The 12739-nt window shown below is 18.0% G+C and overlaps 2 protein-coding genes across 2 annotated transcripts; one reads left to right on the top strand and one right to left on the bottom strand.

Moving 5' to 3' along the window:
- Window positions 1-384: 384 nt before the first annotated feature.
- On the top strand, window positions 385-6108 carry PGSY75_0724000 (putative Rab GTPase activator and protein kinase; the record flags this gene model as incomplete). Its single annotated transcript, XM_018785081.1, has 1 exon — window positions 385-6108. One exon carries the CDS (start codon window positions 385-387, stop codon window positions 6106-6108), a length of 5724 nt encoding a protein of 1907 aa, XP_018642582.1.
- A 1074-nt stretch (window positions 6109-7182) lies between these two features.
- Window positions 7183-10146, bottom strand: PGSY75_0724100 (hypothetical protein; the record flags this gene model as incomplete). The annotated part of the gene is made up of 2 exons (XM_018785082.1): window positions 7183-8744; window positions 8865-10146. 2 exons carry the CDS (start codon window positions 10144-10146, stop codon window positions 7183-7185), a joined length of 2844 nt encoding a protein of 947 aa, XP_018642583.1.
- Between the last annotated feature and the right edge of the window lie 2593 nt (window positions 10147-12739).

Raw genomic sequence — 12739 nt, forward strand, 5'->3', positions numbered from 1 at the left:
AACATATATATATATATATATATAATATATATTTTTGTGAAATTATAATAAAAAGAATAAAATATATTAACTGTTAAAAATATAAATAGGTATAATTTAATTTTTTTTTTTTTTTTTTTTTTTTTTTTATAAGACGTCTTATTATCAAATTGTATTTTTACCCATTTAAAAATATATAATTGTTCTTTAAAGAATATAAAAGAAATTTCTGATTTTTTTTTTTTTTTTTTTTTTTTAATTTGTTTAAATCTAAAAATGAAAAATATACCCAGTTTTTCTTTTTTCTTTTTTCTTTTTTCTTTTTTCTTTTTTGATTTTACTTTTTAATTTTTCTTTTTAATTTTTCCTTTTTTTTCTTTTTCCTTTTTTTTTTTTTTTTTTAAGATGTATTATGAAAGATGTAGATGTTCCGAATTTGTTCTTGGGGTTCAAAGTTATTCCTTAAGAACAAAGAGAACAAAAATAAAATATAAAAATAAAAAATGTAAAGGGGCTGAGGAGTTGAATTTTAGTGTGGATATGTGTGAACAGGAATATATAAATAAAAATGTATCATCTTGTTATTATAGTTATGAAAATGAATATAATAATATAGCTAGTAAATTTGAAAAAATAAAAAAGTTAAGTCATCCAAATATATGTACATATTATCATATGAGTAGAACAAATAACAATTATATTTTATGTTCTGAATATTATACTTTATCTTTATATGACCTTTTGAATGATGAAGATATTAATTGTGTAAATTTTAAATGTTTTAAAAAAATATTTAACAAAAAAATATATAATAAAAATAAAAATATATATAAGATATATAATAATATAAAGCATCCTATATATAATAATAATAATAATAATAATAATATTAATACGATTGATAAGAAAGGAAAGAAAAAAAAAATTATTGATAGTATCATTTTAAATAATATTATTTATCAAATATTAAGTGCTGTTCAATATTTACATTCGCACGATATTACTTTTTTAAATCTTACACCACATAATATTTTAATTACAGATGAAGGACATATAAAATTACATAATTATTGTATATCTTATTTGTTTCATAATATAGATTATCCGTTTACTTATAAAGAAAATAAACATGTTCATTATTTTAAAAATAAATTAAATGACCATATCATATCCAAAAATGAAATGTATGAAGAACAAACAAATAATAATAATTATTTGGATAAATTATTAACTGGTCAGAAAAAAAAAAATTACAAAATTAATAATCACATGATTTTATATATTGATCAATATTTTAAATATTACAATTTTTCACATAACATATTATACCATGTTCCATTCTTATTGTTTTTTAATTTATTGCAGAATGAAAATATACACTTTATATATGATGTGTATAGACATATAGATATTTTCAACATAGGAATTATAATAATTCAAATCGTAAATGGATTATTAAACTTTTCATTCATCTTAGAAAACTTTATTTACTTTTATCATCTCCAAAAACTTACTAACTTATCATATGATGATCATCGTGCAAAGGAATATAAACAAACTAAAAAATGTATTAACAATAAACTAAAGGATATAACAAATAAATTTAAACAAAATGATATAAACTCCTTTAGTGATTCAGCTTTATATATCAAACCAAAAATATTACCTTCGAAAGAAAAAAGAAAAACTATAAATATAAAAGGTAGTCATACATATAAACATAAAACAAATCAACAAATACATAATGAAAAAAACAATCAAACCATGAAAAAAAAAAAAATTAACCGTGAACCTTATATAAAAAAAAAAAACAAAATTAATAAAGAACAACACACTATTGAACAAATATATCAACATGCTTTATTGCTTAGAAGAAAAATAGTTGATATTCAAGAAGAAAAAAAAACAAATAATAAATATATCAAAACGAATTATACAAACAATGTAAAAACCAAACAAACAAACATATTAACTAAAAAAAAAAATGCTATAGATTCTTCTAAAAATGAAGTTATTTCCTCTACAAGTTTTAATATAAGTGAAAATAACAAGTTTAAGTTTTTCTTTTTTAAGACATCTGAAAAAAATGATACTTTATTTAAAATACAAAATGTTTTTATCCTCATAATATACATAAAATTATTTTATATTTATTATTATTTAAAATATTATAAAAATAAAAAAAATAAAGAAATAAGCCTATTAAACGTAAATATACAGGACATATTCAAAAGGCTATGTAAACACAAATTAAATAAATATTCTTATCAATCAAAATACAGACATCACATAAATAAATTGAAAAGAAAAAGTTATAATAACATCATATATGAAATAATAAAAAATATGATTGAATATTTTCTAAATTGTAAAGTAAATATTTCTTTTATTAAACTTATTGAAAATATGTACTCCGAATTTTTTACTATTCATTTATTAAAATCGAATTTAAGAAATATATTTTATTCTGATCAAAATAAACAAAACGGAAATGAAAAAACGTTATTTCTAAATCTTTTACATAAGTGTTTATTATTAAATAACTTTCAATGTACCTCAACATCTTTGTTATCTCATTATTATTTTTTTTATAATGTTAATATTAATAAACATAAAAATTGTTTAGAAATAAATTATACAGGAAAAGATACTTTTAATATTCCGACAAATATGTCACTATTAGAAAATACAACTATCACAAATGAAAATATGTTAATGAATAAGGTTAATCGTATAAATAATATTATAGCGAATGCATGTACAAGTCATATTAATACAACTAACCATTTTCAAAATATTTCCCATAATAATAACAATAATAATAGTGATTTATATTTTAATTCTAATATTAAAAATGATAATCAAAACATTACAGATAAAAAAAATAATAACATAATTATAAATAACGAATCGAAACATATATTTAATCATATCTTATTAAATCAAAATTATGATAATATAACTTTTAATTCACACATCGTTAGGGAAATACCACCTGAACGTGTTCAGGAAATAAATAAATTAAGCCAAGAAGAGCTAGCCAAAAAAAATTATTACAATCCATATTTGGTGGATTATCTTTTAAATGTAAGTAAATGGAATGAATGGAAAGATAAATATTTTATAAATAAAAAGGATATATTTTATTGGTTTCAAATGTTATATAATATAAATTATAATGAAGAATTAATGAATGTTAATTCATTTCTTAAGTCTCCTAATATATTAAAAATACCATATGTACTTTATAAGAGGAAAGATGGGACATATAATGACATGTCACTTTTTTCTTTTTACAAATTGTATCTTTTAAAAAAATATGACAGTAATATATTATTTAACGTTTATGAAAATGTATCAACTTTTAAAAAAATATCAAAAGGAAAATATAAGAATATCAAAAAGATAATAAAAAATGAAATTAATTATATCAAAGGGAGTGAAAAAAAAAGTGTATACACATGTGTACAAAGAAAAAAGTGTGGAAATGATAAAGAAATTATATATATAAGTACCTATAAACTTTTGAAAAATAAGAGATTCACAATTTTCAAAAATAACATGTTTAAAAAATATATGTGCATGTCAAACAACGATGGTGATATTTCCGACGAAATAAATAAAAAAAAAGAAATAACTGAATTATGGGAGAATAAAAAAAAAATACATGTATATGAACAGGAATATAATATAACAAAGAAAGGAAGAAAAAGAAAAAGAAAGAAAAAAAAAAAAAAAAGAATTCCTTTATGGGAAAATAAAAATGTAGTAACTCAAAGTAATAATAAAAATAAAAGTATAAATAATTATACCCTTGAAAAAACAGATAATATTTACAATTCTTATAATGAATATGATACTATAAATTATAATTATGATGATGATTTATTTATCTCTTCCAATTTTTTTAATATTTCCTTTAATATTAATAATAAACATTCATATCCTTTATTTAATGACTACAACCTAAATACGGTTGGAATATATTTAAACGAATTTTATGAAATAATAAAAGATGCTTATTCATTTATTAGGAAAAATGAGAATTCTATAAATCATAAATCAAGTTGTATTTATACAAATAGTTTTTTTTTTATTTATCAATTTAAATTACATATTAAATATAACGAATTATTAAAATTTAATCCTCTTGATACCTTAACATTAATTAAAGAAATAAAATCAGGTTACCCATGTAATATGAGGAATGTTATTTATTTAATTTTACTTAATTATAATTACCATATCTTATTAAAAAAATCATATGAAAAAAAAGAAAAAATCAAAGATCAAATTGGTTGTATATTAATTTCTAAAAATAAACATCTAGACAAAAATGAAATAATAATTTATTCAAATAATAGTAATGTAAAGTATTGTATGTATTCAAAAAAATATAATTATAAACATAATAATAATAATAATAATATATTATTATTATTTAATATATTTAAAGACAAATGGATACATGATAATGATCTTATTGGTAGTTTGAAATTTCAAAAAAAGTTAATAAACTTATTAATATTAATAAATATAAAATTAAATATTCAGAATAAATATTTGAAATATTTATTTATTCCAATTATTTTATTATATTATAATAATATATATATAAGTTATAAATGTATAAAGAAAATTTTGCAAAAATATTTAATAGACTTTTATAAAAATATTTATTATAGGAATGAATATATATATATTTTTAATAGTCTTTTAAATTATTATCTTCCGGAATTATCCATGTGGTTTTTTAAGAATAATATAAATATAATCAAAATTATAAAAAGTTGGATATACTCTTTATTTTGTGCCTTTTTTGATTTACAAAATATTTATTTATTATTAGATAATATCTTAATACAACCATCGTCATATATAATATTTATTTGTATTAGTATATTAATGTATTTGAAAAAATATCTTATGAATATTACAACAAATAAAAATATATACAAAAAAGTTTTTTCCTTATCAAAATTAATTAATCTGAATTTTATATTAAATACTTCACGTACTCTTTTTGAAAGGTGTCCTAAATATTATCTTCTATTTCCGTTCCATTTACAAATAGAAGGATCATATATGAATGAAAAATCAATATTATTTGATAAAGGAGGTAATGAAAATATAAGTAATCATATAAATTACATATCTCATTTAATTAGTGATAAAAAATGGATTAGATATTATGTTCATAGATATACCTTTAAAATATATATCAAAAAAAAAAATAAAATCAAAAATAAAAATAAAAATAAAAAATTTATATGTATTAATAACAAGACATCTTTTATCCATATGGACTACAAAACGGCAGATACAAATGAAATTAATAATAATAATAATAATAATAATTACACAAATGAGTCATTTAAAGTTTTTGAAAAAAGTTATAAATCAAATGAATCATTAAAGCTAAAAAATTATTATAAATACTTTTTAAAATGTTATAAAACAAATAAACAAAAAAAAAATGTAAATGAATTCATTTATTATAAAAAGGGGAATTTAAAAAATTGTGAACAAGGAAAGACAAAGGTAAATAAACAAAAAAATAAAATAAAAAATAATAATATATATAATAATGGGATAGCCAAAAATGTGAACAGTCATAATAATATGAATAATTCATATCATGAGCTAGCCAAAAATATATACAATAAAAATAATATATATAATACATATTATGAACTAGCCAAAAATATGAACAATAAAAAAAAAAAAAAAAAAAAAAGGTTTAAAAATGTGGACATAGTTAAATTGAGTAATTTCCCAATTTTCCCATTTCTTGATATAAGACATATATTAAATGATTTCTGTATAGATGATTATATAATAGTTGATATGCGTTCTCTAGAAAACTTTAAAAAAAAAAAATTTAAATCATCTGTACATGTTAATACATTTTTAATTAACTTAAAAAAAGGCACATATAAGAATTACATTGATGATATATCATATGATGAAAATTTGACATTGAAGACTATTCTTCTCGTATTTAATAATTCGATATTAGATTATGATGCTATATATAATTTTTTAAATTTAAAAATAAAATATATAACTATATTATGTGGTGGATTTACAAACGCCTTGAGTATCTTACCCGCAACATATTTTACATAGGTTAAACAAATGGCTGCACTTATAAAATACAACAAAATAAGACAAAATAAAAATATATCAAATTAAATATAATATGTCTTTCATATTTATATATTTATTATACTTGACATTGGAAAATTTTGTATATCTTAAGTAAGATATAATTTATAGTAATATATTTTATTTTTTTATACTTATATGATTATTATTTGTCCATGTATATAAACATAAACATAAACATAAACATAAATATATATATATATATATATTTATTTATTTATATTATTTCTTGATTGTTTTTTTTTATTTTTTTTATTTTTTTTTTTGTTAAAAAATTTTTAAGTGGGTTATAACATAAGGACTTATATAAATATGTAATGATTTAAAAGAATATTGTTTCCCCCATGAATTTTAATTTAATATGCAACATATTTATATGTGTATATATCTGTATTTTTATGTGTAATGTATATCCCCTTAATGTTTTTTTCTTGGTCTTGAGAAAAAATTCTAATTTTATAATATCATAATTATTCTGTATTCGGATAAAAATACATTACTTAACTAAAATTAAAAATTTTTCTTTTTTGGGGTCTATAATATAAATATAAAAAAAAAAAGATATATATATATATATATAAATCAAATTTTAATGTTTTTTTTTTTTTTTTCCATATGTTTTCTTGTTATTTATGTGGTTTTTTTTTTTTTTTCTTTCTTTTTGATCTCATGAATTTTTGTAATATAACTAATTCAGGGACTTCAATTGTGTGTATTAAATATTAGCACATATATATATATATATATATATATGCATTTTATAAATGATGAGAAAAATAAAAGTGATAAGATTTTATGAAATAAAAAAAAAAAAAAAAAAAAAAAAAAAAGTTCAAATAAATAAAAGCTTTCATTTTTAATAATTACTCTTATATATATATTTATATACATATAATATTATTAAAACAATTTTATTTAAAGACCTGGTGAAATATATTTTCATAATTTATCGTATTTTATTATTCTTAATATTTAAAAAAATATCCAATGTGCACAAACACATAATATATACATAAATAAATTTATATTTTTTAATTATTTGCCTATATTTTTTTTTATTAATTTTTCTTTTAGCCTTGACATTTTTTTTTCCCAATTATCTGTATCATTTAATTTGTTTTTAATGCTAGAATGCTTCCTACCATGTATATCATTTGAATTATAAACATATCTATCTTTGTCTGTGTGTTCATAATGTGCATTTTCATCATGTATTTTTTTTACAGAATAATTATTATTATTTTCATTAATATAAGAACGTTTCTTATTTACATTAGAATCAATTCCATTACATCTTTTTTTTGATATATCAAAGGAGTTGAAATTTTTTATACTTTTAAATGATGAATTTAAATCATGGTCTCTATCTATATCTCTTTCTCTATATCTTTCTCTATCTATATCTCTATCTCTGTCTATATCTCTTTCTCTATATCTTTCTCTATCTATATCTCTTTCTCTATCTATATCTATATCTCTTTCTCTATATCTTTCTCTATCTATATCTCTTTCTCTATTTCTATCTTTTTCTATATCCCTTTCTCTATCCATATATCTATCTCTATCTCGATCTCGTTCTATATTTCTTTCTCTATATCTTTCTATATCTCTATGTCTATCCATTTCTCTTAAACTTTCTCTATTCCTATTCATTTCTCTATCTCTTTCCATATTCCTTTCTCGTTCTCTATCCATATCTCTTTCCCTTTCTCTATTTCTGTCCATTTCTCTTTCTCTTTCTCTTTCTCTATTTCTTTCCATTTCTCTTTCTCTATTTCTTTCCATATCTCTTTCTCTTTCTTTATTTCTTTCCATATCTCTTTCTCTTTCTTTATTTCTTTCCATTTCTCTTTCTCTATCCATATTCCTTTCCTTTTCTCTATTTCTATCCATGTCTCGTTCTCTGTCCATTTCCCTTTCTCTTTCCCTATTTTTTTCCATATGTCTTTCTCTATTCCTTTCCCTATCTCTATCCCATTCTTTTTCTCTGTCCCTTTCCATTTGTTTTTCTTTATCTCTTTCTATTTGTTTTTCTCTTTCTTTATTTTTATTTCTTTCTCTTTCTCTTTCCATTTCTGCTTGTTGTTTATCTTTTCGTTCATATTTGCTAGGTTCCCTTTCTCTTTCTCTTTCTCTATTTTTATCTCTATTTACATGATGATTATTATCATTATTATGTGTATATTTTTTAAACGCACCATGTGTATTATTATAATTGGAATAATTATTATTATTGTTGTTGTTTTTTTTCTTGTCTTCAAATTTGATCGATTCTCTTAATCTATTGCTATGACTTACAGTACCTTCTATGTGATTATGTTCATTAATATCATTAGAATGTTTTTTATCTTTACCTTCTTTAATTACATCTTCTTTACTATAACTATTTGAATATTCTTTTCCATAATACACCTCACTTTTTAAGTTCTTTTTCTCATAATCGGCTGTACTTCTTTTTATGCTACTTCTTCTTAAAGCTTCGGCATCATTGGAATGAATTTTTTTCTCTTTGTTATTTTGGCTATGAGAACTATGAGTATTTTTTTCTTCATCCCCATTATTTATATGTTTGTCGTGTTTATAGTTACTTTCAAAATCTAAATGAAAAAATATATATATATATATATATATATATATATATATATATATAAATAAGAAGATGAAATATTTTAATATGAAATTAAAATGCATAAATGAATTTAAATCTCGATGATCACTTTTTTTTTTTTTTTCATCTTCTTTTTCATGTGAAATATTATTTGATACAACTGGGTTGTTGCTATTATTAATTTTTTCCTTTTTATGTGTAGGATTAACAAAAGAATTACTTTTACTCGTCTTTTTGTTATCAGGATGGCTAGAATTATTATTTTTCTTTTTATTTGGACTATATTTATCAGGTATATCATTATCTTTGATGATTTTGCTATTTATAATATTCTCATCTTCTATTTTATTTTCACATGTTTCTTTTTCGTTATTAATATTTTTATAATTATTATTATCATCATCATTTTGAGCATCATTTTGAGTATCATTTTGAGCATCATTTTGAGAATCATTTTGAGAATCATTTTGAGCATCATTTTGAGCATCATTTTTATCATCCTTATTATTATTATTATTATTATTATGTTGAACCTGTTCTGTTAAAAATTCATTCACAGTTTCATTTTTTGGAGTAGAAGAATCTTGTTCATTTTTTTTTGAAGCGTCTACTTGTTCAGATGTCTTATTTTCATTGATAGACTCCACATTTTTTACATTATTTATTTTATCATCGATTTTATTTTCATTTTGTTTTTCTTCCTCATGAGGTTTATTATTTATATGTTGTTCCTCACTTGTAATACATTGAATGTCTATTTTTTCTACATTATCACTTGTATGATTCTGCTCATTATCTTCTTCTTTTATTTTTTCTTCTTCGTCTTTTATTTTTTTTTCTTCTTCGTCTTTTATTTTTTTTTCTTCTTCATCTTTTATTTTTTTTTCTTCTTCATCTTTTATTTTTTTTTCTTCTTCTTCTTCTTTTTTTTTTTTCTTCTTCTTTTTCTTAAAATTATCATGATCTTCTATATTCAATAATTTTTTTATTCTCATATCAATGTCTGAATCAAAATAAGATTCATCTGATGAGAAAGATATTTTTCTTCCTAAACTCGAACGTGATTTAAATGATGAAGAATCTGATGATATATAATTATCTTCATCATTTTTTAAATTCGTATTTGTATCAGCATGAGGAATATCATTTTCTGTTGATTTATCATTTTTTATATTATTTACACTTTCTTTTTTTTTTAATTTTTTTTCATATCTATTCTGTACTTTAACTGTCCATTCTCTTAAATTAACAAATCCATTTTCACTATTTTTTCTTCTTTCTTTTTTCATATACTTTTCGCTTTCAGAATTTATATCTTTATCATTATTTAAAATATTTCTTTCGTTTTTTTTTTTTTTCAAGACATTACTTTGGACATCATTTTGTTCCATTCTGCTACCACTTGAATGTCAATGAAATTAAAAAAAAAAAAAAAAAAAAAAAAAAAAAAAAAAAAAAAAAAAATTATTTATAATATATAAACATATATGCAATAATATTGTTTTATTTTATTATATTATAACTATCTATATATCATACAATTATGTCCTTATATAAACGGACATATTATAATATACAAATATATCGTTTTATATATATATATATATATATATATATATATATATGCATAATATATAATTTATATATTAGATGACTGACGAGAAATATATACAATAAGAAAATATTTCAGTATACATAAAAAAAAAATATATCAATATATGAATAACATAACAAATTATTTAATATATATAAATATATATATATATATATATATATATTTATATTTATTTATTTATTAAATGAAATTATTTAGAATGTCTTATTTATTTATTGTACTTTTAAATATCACCATGTTATTAAAAATGGTAACACCATATGGACACATATACATATATATATATGTATCTAATTTAAAAAAAAAAGAATTACACTAAAATAACAAAAAACCATAATATAAAAAAAAATATATTATTCCAATACACAATGTTGTACATATAAATATGTATGTATATATGATGAATTATTATTTACATTTTTTTATATTTAATTCAATAATAAAAAAAAAAAAAAAAATGCGGTTACACAAAAGGTAGTAAGATCGATTTTTTTTTTTTTTATATAAGTTAAACATATATATATATACAAATACATAACAAATACATGTTAGTAAAATTTTGGAGGAATATAAATTTTCATATGTTCATATTCAAATAATCTCTTTTTTATATTAATATATAGAAACATTTTATTTACATTGTCTTAAAAAAAAAAAAAAAAAAAGAAGAAATCCAAAAGAAATTTCATAAGTACATATAAATATATATTATAAATATATGGAAATATGTTACAAAATATATAAAAATATATGTATGTAAAATATATATATATATAATTATATATATGTGAATTTTATTTATGGATCCTTCTAAATTAACATAATTATATCTTTTATAATAAAATATACCATTATGAAAAAGCAGAAAAAAAAAAAAATTAAGCATTAAAACCTTATACTACTCTTAACGAAATAGGTATTTTATATTTTAAAGTATTTTATATTTAAGGTATTTTATATTTATAATGTTATATATATATATATATATTATAAATATGATTTCCTTTCTATGCATTTTATTTTTCTTTTTCTGATGACATTTTATTTTTATTCATTTATTATGTATTCAAAATATAAATAAAATGTAAAATATGATATAATTATATTAAGATTATTATATAAATATATATATATGTAATATATATTTATTTTTATTTCATTTATAAATTATTAATAAAAAATTATTATATTAAATTATTGTATTATATCTTAAAATATATATATAATATATATATATATATATATTTGTTTTCTCATTAACTTTTTTTCCTTAAAAAAAAATAAAAATTTTAATTAATATAATATTATAAATACATATTATACCATATATTATTATATATATATATATATATATATATATATTTATTTATTTATTTACTAGATATATATAATATATATTATTATATATTATAAACTTTTTTTTAATAACTCCATTAAAATCTTATTTATATAATAATATAAAATTAAATTAGTATATTGTTATATTAACGAATTTTTTTTTTTTTTTTTCCTCATGTTACATTTTTTATTTGAAAATATATTATGTATATATTATATATATATATATATAATATACATAGTAAGTTCATATATATCTCTTTATAAATATATATATCAAAAAGGGATATTTTATGTTATATATATAAAGAAAAGTTTATATTCAACATATTTATAAATAAAATATTATCCATATTATAATTATATATATATATATATATTTATTTATTTATTTATGTAGCATTCTTTTTTTAAAAAGAAACCATTGATTTATATATTATTAAAAAATTATATTTATTAAATATATTTATATATTTAATATTTTATATTCCTTATCTCATAGAGTCATAATAAAATAATAGAAATCGACAAAGAAACATAACATTATATGTACTTTATTATATTTGACTTTGGTAGTACAATAAAAATATAAGAACATATAATCGATGATATATTTCTTATTATTATTAAATGTGGTTCAACTGGTAAATTATTATAATAATATATTTTATTTTTTAACAAGAATAATTGGAAAATTATAGCATTAAAAAAAATATATATATATATATATTAACACATTATTATATATATATATATATATTAACACATTATTATATATATATATATATAATATGTACCACGAATAAAAGAAAAAAAAAAAAAAAATTTGGCTAGCTAAATAAATGTATATATGTATATACACATATTCATAATATTATGAACTGTTCATGTAATTTTTTTTTTTTTTTTTTTTTTTTTTTTTTATATTTTGATTATTATATTTTTAAATTTTTTTTTTTATTTTATTTTTTTTTTTTTTTTTATTTTTATTTTTATAAAAATATTTTTTTTTTAATTTAATCTTATATTTG

This window comes from Plasmodium gaboni, chromosome 7, assembly GCF_001602025.1.
Source record: "Plasmodium gaboni strain SY75 chromosome 7, whole genome shotgun sequence".
Classification (NCBI taxonomy): Eukaryota; Apicomplexa; class Aconoidasida; order Haemosporida; family Plasmodiidae; genus Plasmodium; species Plasmodium gaboni.